The sequence below is a fragment of the Coffea eugenioides genome, chromosome 8 (genome assembly GCF_003713205.1).
Source record: "Coffea eugenioides isolate CCC68of chromosome 8, Ceug_1.0, whole genome shotgun sequence".
NCBI classification, from domain to species: Eukaryota; Viridiplantae; Streptophyta; class Magnoliopsida; order Gentianales; family Rubiaceae; genus Coffea; species Coffea eugenioides.
Window position 1 is genome coordinate 191,511 of NC_040042.1, and position 21,635 is coordinate 213,145.

At 39.6% G+C, this 21,635-nt stretch overlaps 3 protein-coding genes across 9 annotated transcripts; 1 reads left to right on the top strand and 2 right to left on the bottom strand.

Annotated features, from left to right (window-relative positions):
* Positions 1-284: 284 nt before the first annotated feature.
* Positions 285-6,566, bottom strand: LOC113781046 (aberrant root formation protein 4). Of its 6 annotated transcripts, none has more exons than XM_027326881.1 (14): positions 6,331-6,558; positions 6,024-6,203; positions 5,689-5,838; positions 5,153-5,225; positions 4,579-4,754; positions 4,436-4,495; positions 4,147-4,297; positions 4,013-4,072; positions 3,626-3,897; positions 3,474-3,545; positions 2,830-2,907; positions 2,402-2,602; positions 2,054-2,105; positions 285-729 (listed from the first exon to the last, which is right to left on the bottom strand). In XM_027326881.1, the coding sequence occupies exons 1-14, from the start codon at positions 6,421-6,423 to the stop codon at positions 530-532; spliced, it is 1,818 nt and encodes a 605-aa protein (XP_027182682.1). In that variant the 5' UTR covers positions 6,424-6,558; the 3' UTR covers positions 285-529. The 6 variants fall into 6 exon arrangements, 3 of the variants coding, with proteins under 3 accessions (XP_027182682.1, XP_027182681.1, XP_027182683.1); XM_027326880.1 differs by having other exon boundaries at positions 5,689-5,841; XR_003469545.1 differs by lacking the exon at positions 2,054-2,105 and adding an exon at positions 2,106-2,250 and having other exon boundaries at positions 651-729; positions 5,689-5,841; positions 6,331-6,565.
* Positions 6,567-6,727: 161 nt separating this feature from the next.
* LOC113781045 (trafficking protein particle complex II-specific subunit 120 homolog) lies at positions 6,728-16,383 on the top strand. The gene is made up of 10 exons (XM_027326879.1): positions 6,728-7,488; positions 7,646-7,852; positions 7,996-8,178; positions 8,750-8,859; positions 10,097-10,156; positions 11,131-11,416; positions 12,497-12,792; positions 13,360-14,237; positions 14,610-15,566; positions 15,896-16,383. The coding sequence occupies exons 1-10, from the start codon at positions 7,072-7,074 to the stop codon at positions 16,114-16,116; spliced, it is 3,615 nt and encodes a 1,204-aa protein (XP_027182680.1). The 5' UTR covers positions 6,728-7,071; the 3' UTR covers positions 16,117-16,383.
* A 590-nt stretch (positions 16,384-16,973) lies between these two features.
* On the bottom strand, positions 16,974-18,720 carry LOC113779549 (H/ACA ribonucleoprotein complex subunit 3-like protein). Of its 2 annotated transcripts, none has more exons than XM_027325150.1 (4): positions 18,605-18,720; positions 18,330-18,411; positions 17,602-17,644; positions 16,974-17,223 (listed from the first exon to the last, which is right to left on the bottom strand). In XM_027325150.1, the coding sequence occupies exons 2-4, from the start codon at positions 18,381-18,383 to the stop codon at positions 17,126-17,128; spliced, it is 195 nt and encodes a 64-aa protein (XP_027180951.1). In that variant the 5' UTR covers positions 18,384-18,411; positions 18,605-18,720; the 3' UTR covers positions 16,974-17,125. The 2 variants fall into 2 exon arrangements, with proteins under 2 accessions (XP_027180951.1, XP_027180950.1); XM_027325149.1 differs by having other exon boundaries at positions 18,330-18,408; positions 18,604-18,713.
* Between the last annotated feature and the right edge of the window lie 2,915 nt (positions 18,721-21,635).

A 21,635-nucleotide genomic window follows, 5' to 3' on the forward strand; every position in this document is an offset into this window, starting at 1 on the left:
TTTTTCTAATTTTTTAATTATTTTTGTTTATCATATTTTTTACAATTTTTAGAATATTAAATATTTCAAAAATTCGCGTCTCGCCTAGACCGCGACCGATATGTCGAGACCGATGTGAAACTGTCCAATCCGCGACCGCGACTTTGAACCATGTTGGTGATTGCAAAGCTTGCTTTCAGAAATGAGGACTCTCTCTTAAAGACGGATCTTGGAGTTGGAGACGACTTCTTCGGCACTGAACGTCTACGCTCACAGTTACAAGTGACAATAATGCAAGCCAGACACACATTAGAAGGCCTTTAACTTCGCATTTGAAGGTTTTTGAATGTACTTTTACAAGTGATAATGCAGCAGCACCCAAAAAAGCCCACAAAGAAAGAAAAAAAAAATCCCAAAAAACCAATAATGTCAGCACATTGTTCTCAAAAGCAGGGGGAAGGCATAAAGATTAACCTTAGAGAAGGTGAAAAGGATTGAGCAAAACAGGTTGGTAGGGGGAAGGGGTGGTAATCATGCTCTTCGTGACACACTACGTAAGTTCTTCAACAAGTTCGATACAACGATACAAGACAACCTCAACCGGATTCAAGCCACACAATGCTAGTTCGTCACAGCCACATTGAGCTTCAGCCATCATTCTTGTCACTAAAGTCCGGAGAGGCAGAAGCCATTCACTGTGAGCCTTCACCAAGCTGTCCCTGGAAAGCACCCCGGTATTGTTGCTTTTTCCTGTTTCAGGTATCCTTGCAGTAGTAAGATGAGGAATCAAATTGCAAAAAGTATGCAAACCAAATTCGCCATTCAGAGCACGTCAGCAAAGTTTGGATCCATAAAAGCATGCAGGTATCAAGTAACAAGATAAGAAAGATAGGAACCAAGGGTTCACCAGACTTAAATCACCAACTTCCTTCCCGACCCCTCCTTACGAGACCATTCTCGGATCGAAACAAAACGAAATCTGTCACCTTCATACCAAGAAATGGCAACTGAAGGGGAGTAATTGGGTAGAATAAGAAGCCAGACTTCACAGACCATAGGATTAATTACATTTAGCTCCCTTGAGGTCTGTCCATATTACCAAACAAACCACGTGATTTCACTAAATTACATATACCCCCCCCCGGCCTTGTCAGTAACGGCTTCTAAACTCTTGTTAACTGATGCTACAAAATGACAAAAAATGCTCTGCTTAAAAAGATTTCAGAAGCAAATGAAAGATATTAAAAAAGCATTCTTTGGCCAAAAAAAACGAAAATAAATGAAGAAAGAAAGATTACTAGAAGATGTTCATGTTCTGTTGTGTTATCAATTGAATATGGGCACTCATGTGAAATTTGATTCTAGGCATTAAAGGGTTCTTTTTCACATCCCTTTTTGAAGCTGGGATGAATTCCACCATAACAGCACAATAGTGGCTTCATTGGATTTTTTTGTTTTTTATTTTTTCCAAGGTGATTGATGCTTGTTCTTGAAATCACCTTCTCAGGTTGTGTTATATCTGACCTGGACAACATATTTGACTTGTATTAAATGATGAGGTTGGTCGCTTCAGGCAGTTATGGCTCGTTTGCAAAGCTTTCCTGACAGATTTCATGGCCACTTGGGGTTTTTCGTTTGGAAGGGAAGAATACAGGAAGGGGGGGATGAGGGTTAGGTTAATTACCAACGGACATTTCGGAACATTCAGTTTGAATTTTTGCTGACCAAGTTAATTTTCAAACGGTCAATGCACGTTGACGAACGAGAAGCGGCTAGTTGTTATAAATATTTTTTGAAGGGTTGTTTGGTAATATGGCCAAAACTCAGGGTCTGATATGTAATTTGGCTAAATGTAATCAACCCCAGACCATATACAGAAATATAATTCTATAAAGAAAAGAAGGAAACCACTAAAATCGACTTCCAAGCATGTCTACAATTTGTATCTCAAATCTTCTGGCACAGCAAACAAAATAAAACAAAGATCTAATAACATGCGGCGGTAAACATCCCATGAAGACAAATTTCCATTATCTTACCCCCAAAAAAAAAAACTATATATATTAAAAATTACCAGTCGATTCCTTGATCAAAATGAATCTGTAGAGATTGAGAGCAGAAAGAACCTGCATGAAAGAGAAGCAAGAAAACCGTATCTGGTCAGATTTTTGACAAGTGGCATAGAAGTACTTTTGATCACGGACTTTGTGAACTGAGTTTGAAGGCAGCATAATCAACCAATGTTGATTGGTTAGGTCTGTTCTGCAGTACCTGAAAACTTATTTTGTCACACAGCATCAGGCAAACCCATTAAGCAAAATGGTAGAAGATGAATGTTGATAACTGTCTAGAAGAGAAAATCATCTCTTTTGGACATGTAAAAGTAAAACAGTAGAAGGAAAGGAGGGAGGGAGAGTCTTACTGCATCACTGTGCTCTGGAAGCGATGGAGGCCCTCCCCCTGGAGGCCTCAAAACCAGCTCCACCAATTCAAGGGCACTCGAACTCCAAAAAATAGTGCCTTGAGAGCCTTCGCTTTCTGCTTTTGAGACTTTGCTTGCAGGTGGACTTTTGGTACTTTCTAGGCGCACTTCCTCCCTAACACAGTCCAGAAGCACTGCAATCTTCATCATTCAACAAGAAACGTAAAATTGTTGATAGGTGCATATACATACAGGAATGTTTACATGTATTAATTTTAAGAATATGTGTGTGTGTTGATACATGCATGCATGTGTGTGTGTAATTACAAGTACAGACTAAACAGGAAAATTAGATCCACCAGAATACTTTATAAAGATGAGTTATACTGTTATATTGCAAAAGCACATCTGAATTGTCAAGCACTTACCATGGAAGAAGAGTCGCCATCTTTTATTAATGCCCTTAAAATGTCAAATCTTAGGGAAGTTGGACAATCTGCAAGTAACTAGTAATATGAAGCAACAGATCAAAGATCAGCACGTTAAAACTACAAATTATACATAAACACTCCAGAGCAATGGGCATCAGTTCAAATTTGTGGCAATTGTATACAAGATCATGTAATTGGTGAGAGTCATGGGTGGCAGTATAAGGAGTACGCACAGTTCATGGGGGAGGTGAGCCACATATAGAAGTCAATAAACCTCCCAGTTTGTACTAATTTTGCTAGGCGCATGGAGGGAGGGATGAAGCGAGGGATGAAGCGATAGGAGGATACTATTGGTGCGTGTAGTCATACTAAACATTGTCTACTGATACTGTTTATGATGGAAATGACATGCTATCAACAACTTCTTTTAAAGATTCATGTAAGGAAAATTTTTTTGGAACTTTTCTATCCCAAATAATTTTTTAAATATTTGCAGTTGAACAAGAAATTTTTATCCTAACCACACAGAACAAAAATCTCTAATTTCTTGGCTTTTCTTGCTGTAGAAAAATTTGGCTCGGGCATAAGATCCAAAGCTTTGCATTGGTACCACAAAAGCAAATAAAGACACAAGAACAAACCTCTTTGAATGCTGCAAAAGCATTCTTCCGTAGGATTACATCTGTTGCATACATAATTACCACTTGAATAGCCTACACTGTGCCTCAACTGTTAGCAAAGAAACACAAAAAGGACAAATAGTACACTGGAACTGTAAACACCAAATAGCTACCTGCAAAGCAGAACAAAGAGTTGGCATATAAGTTGAGTAGTCTTCATTTTCATCATTAGGCATCTGGGATAACTTTGCATGCATAATGCTTAGCAGGAAGTTAATGGCATCCTTCTTCAACTCCAATGGCAGATATAAGCACAATAGTACATGCTTTAACATGCCCACTGCATGCCATCTTTTAATCCGGCTACTTTGAAGTTCGTCCTTGAGTGCCACCAAATCTGCCCCAGCAGCCAAAGCAACCTCATTTGACTTGTAACCCCAAATTACTGTGTGAACATATCCAGAGAGAAATCAACAATGGTAGCATTTATTAACAATCCTAGCAACATAAGCTAAAAGATGAGAAGCAAAAGAAAAACTCTATAGACTGCTAGATTGAACCTAAAATTGACGCGCCAAGCCAGATGTCAGAGAAACAACCCTCCAAATCATCTCCACCATCTGTAGATTTACAGGTGCACTGAGTGACAAAATGAAGCACCAGATGTAGCAATAAGAGAACCTTAATTCAGTACCTCCCACAGCAATGCCCAAAAGTTTTTCAACATCTGTCCCCATTATCAAACCAAGATATGATAAACCACAACACTGAAGGAAGTGTGACAGCTTTAGCACCAAAGGAGAAGAGTGTGCAAGCCTATATTCAATGCCCATTGAAGCAAGGGCCTGCAAACATTGAGAATGACCATTATGCTATAGAGATGAAAAACTGGATCACCAAGGCCAAATCAAACATACGAAAAGTAGAAAGAAAAACTAAAAACTGCTAGAAACTTTTAAGATGCAACTAAAAGTTGAATCGACCGTGATCTGCAAGACAAATAGGCCCAATAACGCACAGAGTTTCTCATTGTCCTTGCCTTCCTGCCATACACAGTTGTACCATCAAGAAGTAATCAAGACATCGGAATAATCCAAATTACGATTAATTCAAAAGCATCACAGACCAACTCTAGACAAACTGCTTTCATAGAATCAGCAATGCAATTTGCTTTGTGGAAAATATCGCCAAGATCTGCATCCTCATCATCTGAATCTAGTACTATTGCCTTCAAAGCATTAAGAATAACGGGAACTGCAGCTTTTACTTGCTCAAATTGCCTCTTCCTTATTGAAACAAAAACTGACACCCAAAAACAAGTTTATGACCCAAATGAACAAATCATCATAGCGCCTAAAGTATTTCATAGAAAGCAAAGATGTAGTTAAAAAGTAAAAGTCAATTGAATCCAGCGGAAAGATAACAACTTGAGAATTTGAAGCCAGACATGGAAAATAAACATCGTCAAAGTAACTGAAAATCGTCAAGCTGGATCATGTGGCCATGAGACATAGAAAGTTAATTACCTAGAGACAATATACATTCAGCTTGAAAAACAGGTTAACCAAAGGTCATGCATCAGCAGTCAGAAAAATTTTCCAGATACATAGGTATGAATTAAGAGATCCCAGGAAAAGGCCAGTTATATCATTGATTAGACGGCAATTAGTACAAAAGTCAAGAGCCATAGATGACTTTACCTTTTGGAAAGCCACTTAGTAGAGGAGCGAAATAACTTGGCACCGTGAACGCATCCCTAGGAGAACCTATTGCCTGTGTAATCATAAACGTTCATAAAGAAACTGCAATACAGTATATGCTGATAATTTACAAGTATCAGTGACCAAGTGGAAAAACTCAATACCACTACAAGAGTTCAAATATACTGAAGGCAACATAATCATATTTATAAAATGGGCCATCTTGGATCCCAATGTACATCCAAAAGAATGAAGATTCAATTCAGATAAAGCACTCCTACACTTGGTATTGTTTCCAACAGGAATCTTATTACAGATTTAGCTGGTGTTGCAGAAATGAAACCCTATCAAATGGTAGGCATTTCTGCCTAAGATCTGAGATAGAAATAGCATTCATCCTTAGTAGGTTGATCCAAGTTAATCCGCACATAGGAAAAAAGCACAAAAAAACAAAACGAGTGAGTGAGAAAAGAAGGGTGAAACTTATGGGGCTGAGTCGGGCACGGCGAGAGTGTAGGGCATGAATATATACAAACCTCACAGAGAATGGAAAGCATATCGCGAGGACTACACTTGTCAGTAAAACAATCCACAATGGATTGAGCAAACTCCATACACCTTGGAGATACACAGGCGAACCTAGCAGCGGTCTTTGGCAACTCAAATGATAGAGCGTCAATAACAGCCTGCTGCACGATGACACTCCGTTCAATGAATAATAAGTACAAGAACACTGAAGGACAAAAAAAAAGGATAAATAGTACAAACAAAAGATTACATCTTTGCAAAGAATTACAGTTGTTAGAGCTGTACTAGTAACTTTACTCTTTTTTTTCCCTTGGAAAAAATTTGGGAAAGAAATGAAAAGCACCTGGTCCACTGAAGAAGAGGTAATGAAGAGACGAATTTCAGTGAGAATTTGAAAAGAGGCATTCTCCAAGTCTTGGTTTTCTGGTTCCCTGACAAAAGAGTCGGAGATGGAGTTGAGGAAAAGAACGAGGTCCGACAAAGATTGCTCGGACTTGCGGAAATCAACGCCGGTTTGAATCAACTGCAGCAGGGGAAAAAAAAAATTTTCAAAAAAAGAAGAAGTTGGAAACTGAAAATTAGTAGAAGCAGCAGGAAGGAAGGAAGGAAGGAAAGAAGAAAAGAAGTGGAGAGTGAAGGAGTAAGCACGCCTGGGAGCATGAGGAGAGGGACTGGCGAAGACGATTAACGACCGCTGCGGAAGATGTACATGGAGTAGGAAGGTCGGTTGTTTCTGGATCCATGCTGCTGCTGCTTTTTTTTGTCAGGATGGGAGAGGGAGAAGATTTAGAAATGGAGTATCGAGACTTTCAGAAAGAGATCGCCAGGGCGGCGCCGGCATCTATGGCTATGGCTAATTGCTACTATTAGAGCGGAGCTGGGCGTCCTCCATTCGGGTGAGCGATTTTTTATATAGGTTACGGCGCAGAGGAGCCGATTTTATTGGGCTTTGAGGGCCGGCCCGCCCCCCCGCCTACCAATACTCCAACAAAATACTATACTAGTAGTAAAAAATGAAAAATGAAATGAAACACCGGTCTCCTTCTCTTCTCCTCCTGGGTCCTGGGTCCTCAGTCCTCGCCTCTGCAACAAAAAATGTTCCATTCCTCCTCCCGGCCGCTGCTGCTATTCTATTTCTAACACAAGGGATCAAAAATTATGGAATGGGCGGAAGGCCGGACCTCTCCTCCCCGGCCTAACACAATTAAGCATCTGACTGACTAACTACTCCACCACCACTAGCAGTAGTAAAAGTACTTAATTGCTACTGAGCAGTGGCCGAGGCAGCATATCACCGACCGCAATCCAAACAACTAAGCCAGGGATTTTCCCTCCCCTCCGAAAAAACAAAAAAAAAAGAAAGAAAGAAACAATTGTAGTAGTATCTCTCAATGGAGCCGGATGTGAGCATAGAGACTAGCTGCATGATCCGAGTAGCAGTCCTCCCCATCGGACCTATCCCCCCACACCTCTTCCGCCATTACTCCTCCCTCCTCCTCCGCCACCACACCGTCTCCCTCTCCTCTATCAGCTCCTTCTACACTCAGCATCACAAGTCCCCTTTCTCCCACCAGCCCTGGGACTCCCCCTCCGCCTCCCTCCGCTTCAAGTTCATTCTCGCCGGATCCCCTCCCAGCCCTTGGGAGGACTTCCAATCCCACCGCAAGATCCTCGCCGTGATCGGCATCTCTCACTGCCCTTCCTCCCCCGATCTCCACTCCCTTGCCCTTCACTTCGCCTCCGCCTCCAAGCCTTACTCTTCTTCTCTCGTTCACCGCTGCTTCGCCTTCTCCCCCGGCGATTCTCAGGTTCCCCATTTCTCACTTACTGCTTTATTCTTCTACAACTACATGCTTCAGATATTTCTACTCTAATGCTAATCACATAACGAACTCCTCTCCGGTTTCCTTGATCAACTTCTCAAAAAAATAATAATAATAATAATGGATGGACATTGTTTTGCAGCTCGAGGACGAGAGTCACAAGGGGACTAACCTGATTTTGTTCCCCCCTGCCGATCCACAAACTCAGGAACTCCACCTCCTGACTATGATGCAAGATCTTGCTGCTTCCTTGCTCATGGAATTTGAGAAATGGGTTCTTCGAGCCGAATCTGGCGGAACTATTTTGAAGACCCCTTTAGATTCTCAAGCCACTCTTAGCTCTGAGGAGGTTTTTACACTTTTAGGTGTCCTACTGTTGTAGTAGCAGCAGCAGCACACTAGTACTAGTACTAGCTAGCATTTCTTTCATCCGTTTTGCATTCGATTACTGCTACACCTTCCCATGTCTTTACATGATTCTTTAATTTACAGGTGATCAAGGCAAAGAAACGACGACTTGGTCGTGCTCAGAAAACCATTGGAGATTACTGTTTATTGGCTGGTTCACCTGTTGACGCCAATGCTCATTATTCCACTGCCCTGGAACTTGCTAGATTGACTGGGGATTTTTTCTGGTATGCTGGAGCTATGGAGGGAAGTGTGTGCGCTTTGCTGGTGAGCCTACCAGTCATCTTCTCAAATGCTCATGATGGCTATCACAGTTTGCTGTGCTTCTTTTTCTTGAGAGGAGTTGCTAAAATGTTGGGCTGCTGCACGGGCTTCGAAAATTAACCAAGAAGGACAAGTTTAGGAATGTCATGTTTGTGGTACTTTTTCTTAGTGAAACAGTCGTTTCTCTACCCAAAACCAGAGATTATATTGTGGACACTAACAGTTATAGGAACTGGTTTAGAGAAAAGTCTTGTGGTCATGAGATTGATGATACTGGGAGTCTTAATCCTAAGAGTCTAGTCCTCTTTAATCCAATTCTTCAAGCTAAGAAGGCATTTAAAGTTTTAAGTATTTTTCAGTTACTGTTTTCTGGTCATAAAATGAAATGGATTCAAGTTTAGAGCTCCAAATATGTTGATTGTAAAGGTGATACATGTGCATTAGTTTCTCAACTCAACAAGTTGTAAATTCTTTTAAAAGTGTTTGTGTGTTTTCTGTTGTGTTGCAATAGTTCTTTTCACAAGGTTTTGGTCCACATGAATGCAATCTTCTTTCATTTTTTTTCTTTTATTAGATAGACCGAATGGGCCAGAAGGATCCACTTCTAGAGGAGGAAGTGAAATATCGTTACAATAGTGTCATTTTGCACTACAGAAAATCGTTTATCCAAGAAAATGCTCAGAGGTATTTGTCCTTTTCTTAGTCTCTTGTCAACGATGTAGACAGCTGTTCTTCTCGTTTATCTACTATCACTTTCCTTTTCTTATGGTTTCTTTGACATGACGGTATCTTCTCTTTTTTTTCCCCCTTTAATCTGAGATATATCTTCCGTAAAATAAGGGAAATGAATTATTAGTGGCATCTTAGATGTGTATTATAAATAGAGTGATTATCGCCAAGAATTAATGGGATATGTATGGGATTGGAGACCGGACAATTTGTATTCTAGACCTAAGAGAGGCTACACATGATTCATAGTTGGAATATAATTCCTTCTGCAGCCTTTGTTGCGACTGCATATTTAATTTTAGCCAGTGGATGTATGGATACAGTTGCTTGGATATAAGAACCTCTACGTTAGTGGTTACTGTATCACGAACCAAATGACTAGGGACTAGAGTTGTACCTCATAAAGTTGTTGACCTTCATAAGGTGAGGAAGGAAGATTATATTTTGATTCAGTTTGCTGCCTTTTGAATTCGAATGATTGCCCTCCTTAATGCAAATTCCTGTGCCAACATTATACTGGCTATATGAATGATAAGCTGCTACAATGGGGAACATCAGACTGGGTAGTTTTGTCTTTCTTTGTTTTGTTTGTTTCTTTGGTGAGTGGTTAGGCATTTCCATGGTAGATGAGACCCAGATGTGAGTAGGTACTTATTGATTTTGTGTCGGATTGAATTGGGGTTAAAATTCACAAAACATGAATGACACCTTTTTGGCGAAATTGAGGTTTAATGGTTACATGAATCAATGAGAAATAGAGCGAAAATTGAGGTTTATTTGGCCAATGCAATTTGATGTCATGCAACTTTATGCTGATACTTAAAAATGTTGCTCGTTGTGCGCCTCAGCAAAACCTTACAGAAAACACAATCTCTCTGTACTACCACTTTTTTTAGACCTGGACAGTTAGACAAACTCTGAAAAGTTAATCTACCTTAGCTTTTATTTGAGGAAAAGAAAATGTCTTCACAAGTTTCTGCAACGAATCGTGCTGCTGCTATGGTTAGCTCCTGATCTGCATAAAAGCCCACTTTACCTGTGATGTTACTTCAAGATGGGAACATTATGTGCTATGACTTAATCTTGTTTGCTGTCTAGAAGGCCAAAAATGTTATTCTGGAGTCTAATTGCTGTCTGATATCCATATTTTATCTGTATAAGGGAGTCATGATAATAATTTTTCTATATGCAGGGTTTCTCCCTTAAGCTTTGAACTTGAGGCTACACTGAAGCTGGCAAGATTCCTCTGCAGGTAAGTCTTATCAAATTCTAGAGTTTTGTGATAAATACTGGAGTTTCTCATGATTTATGTCATATGCATTCTTTTGGACATAAAAAAACATGAAATGCGTAAGCAGTATCATCTTTCTATGCTGTGTAGGGGAGATAATTACTCCATGATTTTTCTTGCATTTTTCCTTCTTTAGTCTTGAATTTTTTTCTTGAAACTTCAAGATTTGCTTACAAAAGATTGAAAGTGTACAACTCTTCCTTGATTAATCTATTTTCTTGCTACCCTACCAAAATAGCTCCCTGATCCGAGTAGTTAGGCCATCATTAACTACTTCTATTGAATCAGAATAAATATATAAATGGAAAAAATTAACCCATAGGTTTCATTTCCACTTTACAATCCTGTATCTTTGATTCCCTAAGAGGATAAAGGATAAGGTGATTGCTGGATTACTTTGGTAGGCTTGAATTGAGGATTAAGTAGTGAAATGTATTTTGCCCCCATGGCCCTATACTCCCACTTTTTGAATGATCTATTCAGACAATTTGGATATGCTTTTGAAGCTTGTTCACTTTGGGACCAGGGCATCTAGATTATATCCAACTGATATTCCTTGTTTATTTAGGTAGACAGTAAATCCCATACTCTGTTCCCTGTTCGACATTTATTTGTATTTTGTATATAAGAGGTCAATTGAGTTCTCATATACCTTAACTTTCACCTCATGCTTCCACTCATCCAAAAAAATCCTCATTTTGTATTGATGACCATGACGCCTTTTGAGTCTGATCTTGTGGGCAGTCGTTCATTACTCTGAAACTGAGTCATATGAAGCAAATTTAATTATTGCTTTCTACTTTTTCCCATTGTCAAATTCAGCTACACACGTTAGGACAAGCTCAGTGTTGTCCTATTACGACAATCAATATTTGGTGATCTCTCTGTCTGAATGAGGTTTCTTATGTAATTTCTCTTTCTTGCTCTTTGAACAGGCAGGAGCTTGCCAAGGATGTGGTGGATTTATTGACAACTGCAGCAGATGGAGGAAAATCTTTGATTGATGCTAGTGACAGACTGATACTGTATGTTGAAATAGCTCGGCTTTTTGGTGCCCTTGGTTATCACCGGAAAGCTGCCTTTTTCTCCAGGCAGGTGGCTCAGTTATATTTGCAGCAGGAAAACAGATTTGCTGCTATTAGTGCCATGCAAGTGTTGGCTATGACAACCAAAGCATACCGTGTTCAAAGTAGAGCATCCATTGAAAACACAAGTTCAAAAGTAAGTTGATAATTTCATTTTATGCTTGCAAACTGATGATGCATAGATGTTTGAGCAACATCTTGCTCAATATGATGATTCTGGATTATACTTAAGAGCAAATAGGAACTCGGTGAAGGGCTTATGATATAATTGCTAAAACCTTTGCACTATTGATAAATTCCAGCCCGGGTGAATTATGCCTTGGAGAATGACCATAAAAATTGCACTTTTGGGAACTTTGGATCATTCTCTTACTTGAGAACGTGAAAGAAAAACATGTAGAGGTTTTTGTTCCTCTTTGATCTTAGCATTGCATCTATGTCTTATATGATGATAAAATTTCCATTGCAAGATCACTAACATATTTGTTAAAGTTGAGAGAGAAAACTACCTGTTTTTTTGTGTGAAAAAATTATGAGAACATGTGGGAAAAACTCTTCAAGATTACTAACTTTAAAATCTAAAAATAACATATTTGATGCAAGCTAAATATTCTGTTGCAGTAGATGGGGATGTCAGCTACTTTGATCATCAAGCTTCTTTAGTTAGTATGCCTGAACGGTTGTGGTGTTTCTCTTCTTAATCTATTTTCTGTAAATCCAACACTTCTCATGTCCCCACTAATGATAGCTAAACTCCTTGTCTGCAATGTGATCACTCTTTGAAACCACTTAAATCTGCATTTATCATATCTATTGCATTTTATGTATGAACTCAATAAGATCAATAATTTTATTTTCCCGATCTTCTTCTGGGGCTGATCAGTCCTCTGTCATCTCTCTTCCCATGCCATATTCTTGATATCTTTCTCCAATGCTCTTTAAGCATCATGCTTTCCCCCTGAGTTCAAAAGGGGAATTTTCCGCAAAGGCCTTTAGGAGTAGTCAAAATGATTCTTCTATTCCCAGAGTAATTGAATTGTTGGACTGAATCAACATATGATATACAGGACTTTTGAGCTACATGTACATTATTGTCTTTGTGCAGAAATATTGAAAGCAGAATTACAGTCCAGTTAATGTATTTATTAAATCTTCTCAATTGTCAAACGTGATTTCTCACCAAAACTTTTGGTTTCCCCTTGTTTGCTTTTTGCAGAATGAAACGAGTCCAGCTCCCCACAATGTAGGGAAAGTACATCAGAATTGGGTAGTATCACTTTTTGAATCTCAATGGAGTACTCTTCAGATGGTTGTATTAAGAGAAATACTTTTATCAGCTGTACGAGCTGGTGATCCTCTTGCAGCATGGAGTGCAGCTGCACGTTTACTCAGATCGTATTATCCTCTTATTACACCAGCTGGTCAAAATGGTCTGGCAAGTGCACTTGCAAGTTCAGCAGAAAGGCTCCCATCTGGTACTCGATGTGCTGACCCTGCCTTACCTTTCATAAGGTATAGCTGCCAGAAACATGTTTCTCTAATTCTGCTATGATGGCCTCCGGTGAGGTCCTGGATTGAAACCTGAGGTCCTGAATATATTGCTTTTTAACCCATAAAGCATATTATGTAGGTAAAAGCTTGGTCTCTCGTTTAATATGCACAAAGCAAAGAGGTCCTGAGTTCCAAAAGGCCTAGCTTAAAGTGTAAAAGCTGTGTATAGAATCAGATGAAGTGAAGTAGGAGAGTATCTTGGCTATTGGACTTGCTTTTAGATCTGTGTATTAAGATCTGATAATTTGTTCCGACTTACATTTTGTTTCGACATTGCCCTATTTGTGTATGCTGTGCCCCTTAAAATCTGTTCTCTCTCCTTAAAATCAATCTATAAATTGGTATTCTTAGTCATGTGAGTGTCTTAGAGCTTAAGAAATGCAGCGTAAAGTTTGGACGTAATTCTTCTTAGACTAGGATCTTTTATCGTCTACAAAAGGATCAATCTTTTGCTTTTGCGTCGTAGTCCTTTTCATCTGTTAAAAGATACACTGAACTTTTTGTGCTTTTCTGCTTGAATTGTTTTAGGTTGCACTCTTTTCCTCTTCATCCTTCACAAATGGACATTGTAAAACGCAATCCTGCAAGGGAGGATTGGTGGGCAGGATCTGCTCCTTCGGGGCCTTTTATTTATACACCGTTTAGCAAAGAAGAACCAAATCAAAGTAGCAAGCAGGAGCTTGTGTGGGTTGTTGGGGAACCCGTGCAGGTGTTTGTCGAATTGGCAAATCCATGTGGTTTTGATGTGGTTGTTGACAGCATATATCTCTCAGTGCATTCCCAAAACTTTGACGCGTTCCCAATCAGTGTCAACCTCCCATCTAATTCATCAAAGGTTATAACTTTATCAGGAATTCCTACTAAAGTTGGTCCAGTGAGTATTCCTGGATGCATTGTTCATTGTTTTGGTGTTATCACTGAACATTTCTTCAAGGATGTGGATAATCTGCTCCTTGGAGCAGCACAAGGACTGGTGCTGTCTGATCCATTTCGCTGCTGTGGCTCTGCCAAGTTGAAAAATGTTGCCTTTCCAGCTGTTTCTGTGGTACCTCCACTTCCATTGCTCATTTCACATGTTGTTGGAGGCGATGGCGCCGTCACTTTATATGAAGGTGAGATTCGTGATGTATGCATTAGTTTGGCAAATGCCGGCACAGTCCCAGTTGAGCAGGCACACATCTCGTTATCTGGAAAAAACCAGGACTCTGTGATATCAATTTCTTATGAAACCTTGCAGTCTTCCCTTCCTTTGAAACCTGGTGCACAAGTTACTATACCGATAACCTTGAAAGCCTGGCAGCTAAGCTCGGTGGATACCGATCCTGCTGCTGGCAAGAATATATCTAGTGGTACTGGAAGGCAAGTGAAGGATAGGAGCAGCCCGATGTTACTCATCCATTATTCAGGTATCCTTCTATCTGTTGGTGATCCTCTATCATAAATTTCAAAGTTATCATGACCCATGTAAAGGAATGCACAAGCAGTTACCTTGAGGAAAATGTAGGGATCGATGGTGATGGAACTGTTGTGTACATAACTGTCTTGCTGAGTAGCTTTTGTAATTTAAAAAAAAAGTTTAATCACCTTTACCTGTCAAATCATGTATGTAAGTATCTGAATCTCATCCTTGTCCTTGACCTCATAATGGTGCTTGGCTTCAGCCATTATCAGTATGGAAGCTCTTTACCTTTCCCCTCTAGAAACGCAGTCAAACTTTATGTCTCAGCCATTGCGTACAAATGTTTTTAGCATTTTTAATTGTCTGTTTCTGTTGTCAGGGCCCCTGACAAATCCTGGAGAGGCACCAGAAGATGCATCTGCTCTGCCCCCTGGTAGACGATTGGTTATCCCCTTGAACATCTGTGTATTACAGGGCATGTCCTTCATTAAGGCACGTTTGCTGTCTATGGAAATTCCGGCTCATGTTGGTGACAGCCATCCAAAAGTGGTCCAGTTGCAAAGTAACTCTACAAAGGAAGCTACAGGCTCTGAAAGAAAGGCTGATAGTTTCATGAAAATTGACCCTTTCAGGGGAAGTTGGGGGCTCCGCTTCCTTGAATTGGAGTTATCTAATCCGACTGATGTTGTTTTCGAGATTGGTGTCTCAGTCCAGCTGGAGAACTCTAACAGTAATGATAGTTCTCTTGACTCTAGTGGCACTGAATTTGATTATCCTAAAACAAGGATTGACCGGGATTACACTGCTAGAGTTCTAATACCGCTGGAACATTTCAAATTACCTGTTCTTGATGGTGCATTCCTTGTTAAGGACTCCCACGTGAATGGAAGTGCCACTAGCAGAAATTCAAGCTTCTCAGAGAAAAATACCAAGGCTGAACTTAGTGCAACAATCAAAACTTTAATTTCCAGAATCAAGGTCAGATGGCAATCTGGACGGAACAGCTCGGGAGAACTAAATATCAAGGATGCCATGCAGACTGCTCTTCAGTCATCTGTCATGGATGTGCTGTTACCTGATCCACTTACCTTTGGCTTTCGGCTTGCTAAAGATAATGTGGACCACAGAGTCAAACTTGATTCTACTGAGAAATGTGATGCGCAACCGCATTCTGCTGTATGTAACAGTACTGTTGTTGCTCATGATATGACTCCAATGGAAGTGTTGGTACGCAACAATACTAAAGAAATGGTTGGAATAAGTCTTAACATCACCTGCAGAGATGTAGCTGGTCAGAACTGCTTTGAGGGCGAGAAGGCAACCGTCTTATGGACAGGTGTTGTTCTGGATCTTCATATTTTATACGTTTGTTACAATTATTGAAATATCTTATCTGGTTTATTTTTAGATGTCATGTGTATTGGGCCTTGTGAATTTCGGTTGCACGACATCAAATTGATAGGTTTTAGTATGTTTTCCCTCGAATTCCAGTGGAATAATGTCAAAATGGATATCTTTCACCTTGAGCTTCTTTTTGTTTGATACTGCCTTTGCTGTGCAAACAAGGAAAGCTTCATCTAACATGCCATTAGATGGATGAAACATATTGCTGCTGAGAAAAGTTTTTTTTTTTTTGGGGGGGTTCTGATTCATCTTGTTTGTCAGGTGTTTTGAGCAGCATTAATATGGAGGTTCCGCCACTTCAGGAAGTAAAGCATTCCTTCTCCCTCTATTTCCTGGTCCCTGGTGAATACACTTTGTTAGCTGCTGCTGTGATTGAGGATGCTAATGAAATCCTCAGAGCTCGAGCAAAAAGCAACACACATGACGAGCCAATTTTCTGTCGGGGGGCCCCATTTCATTTGCAAGTTAGTGGAACTGTGTAATATTTGTTTTTTCGGACTTCACCTCCACAAATTTGAAGCATCTGGGTTACATTATGATCATTGTCATCTCTTTGCATTTTCTTGACTGATGTTGCTTCGTGTCATTATTCATATCCTGTCATGAAGCTTGTTAGGAGCTTGGGATTGTACGATGCTTGTAAAAAATTCATCTCGAGAACGCCACAGATTGCCTTGCGAAGTTGTCCATAGATGGTTTATTCCTGATTTCACGGATCAAATACATCTTTTAGTCAGCAGAGTGACAGACATCTATGGTCTTATACTGAAATAGTGAAATATATGCACGAATCAACCTGGGAGGGATAGCTGGTGGAAATTCATTTTATTTATGTTTTGGTGAATTGACCAATGCCGGCCAATGAGGCATTGATCTAGTGGCTAATGTTGAGGCTTCCAGGGATTTAAGGTTTTGGATTCAAATCCCTTTGTTCCTCCCACATCTTCAGTTCTATTTCTTTCCTGCTGGAAAAAAAAAATTTTAAAAGAATTGATCAATGCCAGCCCCAGTAAAGATATCGAAGAGATGATTGCAGGGATGTTTTTACCTACGATCGAGTCCCTATTACATCTTTTCTTTCGGAGTTTTTGGGTTTGTGGTTGATAAAGGATCGAGTTCACAATTACGATTTACGGCCTCCCCTCTAGGCGCCCACTTTGGTTTTTTAGGAGTTCCTGGATCGGGATATAAGCATTCCTTTTTTTTTTTTTTGACGCATGTTTGCCTAATTTAGCTACCTAAAGCTAGCCCAACAAAGTCCATTTGGGGGCCTCTCATTTGAGCAGAGCTTATCAGAAATGAGCTACTCCAATTGATCACTAATAACGAGTTCAAAGTCTTAAAGATTCAGGCAAACTCAAGACAGTTGCATAGATAACTCATCAATAAGTGTACAATACATCAAGACTAGAACTAGCTACTAATAATAGGTCATACAAGTCTCGTGATGCTACGAGAAAAAGCTCTAGCATCTTGGGTGAACAGAGAACTCTAGTATTTTGGTGGCGGCTTTTGGGTTGGCAGCAAACCAAAACGCTTCTTCAGAAGCACCCTCTGCCTTGAGTATTTATCATCCGGAGAGAAACGAGCTGCATGTTGAAATCAATTAGTTTTTTTTTTTTTGGGGGGTGGGGGGGGAGAGGAGCTATATTATGCTCCGTAGATATTCAAAAAGATCATGGTAGCGCAAAAAAGTAGCATGACGAAACTCATCACAACAAAAGAAACATGTATGCTTCCATGTCGGCATCTAGAGCAAGTACTGAGAGAGAGAGAGAGGGAGAGAGGGGTGGGGAGAGAGAGAGAGAGAGAGAGAGATTCAATGATCTTTTCCCAGATATATCAATTTGAATAGACAAATTAATGCGAAACAGGTTTAAAGTCAGCAATGCAACAAAAAGAGTATGCATCAAATAGAATCAGCATCCATTTCCATCGATAACACAAAAGTGCTGAAAGCGAATTACCAGGGTGAGCAGATAGTGTGATGGCACCTACGGGAGATTCTTTCTGCACGGAAAGCGGTCAAAGTTAACAAAAGAATAACAATGGACAACCGTAGAAATGAAGGAAGGCCCACATTCTTCTAGCTACAGGAAAGCAAAATGGACACGCAGTGGAGCTGGTAGCTTTGCATAAAAGCCAATTAGAAATGGGTTTACAAGGAAGGAAGGATAGAGTCGGGGATAGACGGCAAGCAGACTTGGAAGCTTTGAATGAATGTGCTAAACCATGAAGCAATCGTATTGTATCAAAGAGTCAAAAAAAAAAAGTGTAGGTCGCACGAGGTGGATTACACTAGTACTACTTGGTTACGAGAAGAAAAAAGCAGTTGACCCTTAATCCCCCATAACATGTCTAAAGAATCTAGCAATGGGCCGCAGCAGCTCGCTCAACAAGGGAAAACCTTACAACAAATACTAATAAAAATGCATCGGAGCAATAGCCCGGCCGGCCGCCCATGTACATATATCGTTTCATCGGAGTAAGTTTCCCTTCGCAAGACACCCAAATAAATAAACAAATGCTAATAAAAATTCAGCTAAATCTAGTAGTGATGATAACCTAACAACAAATAAAAAGGTGTGATTTCATTAATTCATTCATTCATTCATTCATTCTGAGAGAGAGAGAGAAAGAGAGAGAGAGAGAGAGAGAGAGATGGCGAGAGGACAAAAAAAAAAAAAGGAGGAACCTTTGTTGTGTAAACTTTGTCCCCATTTTCATTGATATAGAACTGCAGAAACATCTCGCTATCCCGCGTACGTAAGTACCTGCCCATTCAACAAAAACAAAAAACAAATTACGCAATTCTTAATAACATCGTTCAATTGCTGAGTCCATTAAAAAAAAAAAAATTTTACTCCTCCTAATAAAATAACGTAAACCACAAATTTAGAAAAAAAAAAAAGGAACAGAAAAGAAAATTGAGCGTGAAGAGAGGAGGGGCTACTCTTCCGAGTTTTTACCAGAGAGAGAGAGAGACGGTTGTTCTTTTCAGCACTAGCAGTATCACTAGGTTTAGGGTTTTAACTTTTAAGGAGGATTTTGGATACGTATTGGAGCAGAGACGGGAGAGAAGCAACTGGGATTTTATTTTAGGCGGGGAGCGTGGGTTACACAATGGCGAATTGGGCTTTTACAAATATCATAATTTTCTAAAGCCCACTCTTTCCTTTCAATGAGTTGTTCCTTTTATACCCAATTTCGCTTTTATAAAATGGACTTCTATTGACTACTTGCAACCAGTCGAAAAAGGAGTCCAAACTCCTTTCTTCTTTTCTTTATCTTTTCATAATTATTATGTCTGAGCCACAATTTTTAATTTAGCCTACTCCGACTTACTGCTCAATTTGATCATTTCATTATTAGTTCCTTTCGCCAGATATTTTTCCCCTAAACCAAACTCCACCAACACCAACCCCCTCTTCTCCTCTTATTGGGCAGTTTCAAAAGATCTTTTCTTAGTTCTATGAAACCTTGCTAGCTAGTAAAGCATTTCCACACCTTCTTGTTTGACATTTCGCTAGTTTTCAATAACAATTAATTTAATGCCTCTTTCATTTTTCAATTTTTTTTTTTGTTTTTGATTTGGTGAAGAAGTAATCAATTTTCGTGCACGTCGTCAATCATAATCGTAATATATCCACCATTTCTCCATCTAACGAGACTTTCTCTATTTAATGAGTTCATAATGGGAATCTGATCGTTCACGAGATTATGCGGTCGAAACTCGAACTCGAATTCGATGAACTCAATCATTGCATAACATGTCTACATTATCGCTATTCAATGAGTCCATACTCCATTACAAACAACCGCTGTGCGTAATCCCGAGCCTGAGGTGTCTTAATTTGTTCTCGTGTCGGCCAAAACTAAAAGTTCCTTATTTACCAAAGAATTATATAATTGCTGCTCACAGTCTCGTGCTTGTCGGTCACAACTCCCCCTCAACTTTTTTTTTTAGTACTTGCTTAGAATGAAAAGATTTGACAGAAAAAAAAAAAAAGAGTGACAACAAATGGAATAAAGATGACAAAATTTTTTGTCTAGTTCAAGTAATTAAAAGGTTGAGAATATATATATATATATAAGAAAGGGTAATATCAACGAGTAATAGCTAGAATGGGATCGAATAACAATCCCCATAATCATATCCAACCGAGAGTAGTTACGTATGTATGTATACCTGCTACAAATATATGGGAAAGAAAGACAAAAGGCAGTGGAATTGTGGTCCATGAATGAAATTGAGAGTGAGAGAGAGAGGATGAGCGTATAATAAGTGCAGCTGTGGTCCATGAAGAAGACGAAGAAGAAGAAGAAAGCCTAATTTTGAGGCCGAAAGGGAAGGAAACTACGTGCAAATTGCAATCCACGGAGAGTGCAAAACAGCCGAGCGTACTTACTGTAGTAGTCTAGTGCGGCGTGCGGGCTGTAAATTCCATCCAATCCGCACCTTCGTCCTTTTTTTTCTTTTTTACCAATCCGCACACACAAAAGTTTACTTTTAAATTTTTTTGAATTAATCTTTCCCACACTGATAATATATACATTATCAACGTTGGATGAATGATAATTATGCAAAATTTGAATTTGAAATTTAATTATTGCACACATATCATGAATTAAATGATGATGATGTATACACCGTCAGTGTATATAAGATTTACTCAATTTTTTTTTTTTTTAGATTCGTTCCACTCGCCGAGTTTGAACTAATATTGGGTTTTGATCAATTCGGATGAAGAACCACTCAGCTCTTAGCTCGATGACCACCACCAAAGTTGATGGGGTGGGAGGTCAGGAAATCAAACCCTGCCTTCTACCATTGGCCCCAAAAATGTGATCTCTTCCAGACGAGTGCGTACTCGTGGTTCAGTCCCCTACGACTTTCTTCTGACCTCTTCTGGTCCTCTCCTCCCCGTAACATAGAATAATTATAGATCTATCGTATCGAAAAAAAAAAAAGGATCAATTCGGATGAAGTTACCTTTGCATAATTTTGCGTACTGTGGACCGGCCGCCTTCCTTGAGCTTAAAGGTTCCATTCTCCGACGGGATGGAGACATTTTTTGGCCTGATGAAAAACTGAAGTACTAGTACTATTCACATTTCTGGATGGGTCGGAGACAAATTTTGTAATGCTACAGAATTTGAGGCATTTGGAGGATTTTCTCCCTGAAGTTGACTTTGTGCCCTGAACTGCTACTTGTCGATGCTTGACTAGGTTAATTCAGCTTGGTTAATTAGTAGTATCAGGTACCAAAATTGACAACACAAAAATTTCACGGAGTGGTTTTAATTAGTTGTAGTAGTATGTGTTATTTAAAGTGTTTTGGTTTCAAGAGCCACGTCAAAAAATTGATGGGAGAAGCAGTGGTGGAGGAGGAAGCGGAGAAGGGCAATCAAGATTCAAAACGGGTAAGGCTTCGGATTGGTCGTTGGTGGCAATGGTGGGCTTGGGTGGGTGGGTCGGCGTGGAGCAGCCGACGGCAGAGAAGGTGTAAATTAATAAAGCAGTTAGGAGGGGACCATTTACTTACAACAACATTATTTTGATTATTTAAAGACCCATAATAGGTAGGAGAGGGTACCGTTTTTCATATATACCTGGAGTTTATTCTTTTTCCCCTCCTCAGGCCCACGTACGTACACCATTAATTGGCAGTTGGATTATAAATCGTTAAAACCTGCCTCCTCCGCGGTGGTCGAACCGGTCAATTCGATGAATCAGTCATAAGTTTGAATTAAGTTGTTAATTAAAGTAATTAAGTAACAAATTCTTTAAATTAAGTTCTGAATCGAGTTTAATAAACTATGACCAACCCTCCTTGCTAATTAGCCTTGCTCTGAGTATTTCTCCTCCTTGTTTGTAGTTGGTAGGTGGTTATAGTTTTGACTTAGATGAGATACTCAAAATGATCCAAAATTAGTTAAATGAGCGTCGCGTAATTTGTGATGCAAATAACTATATGGGTATTTGAGGGTTGTGCCCTAT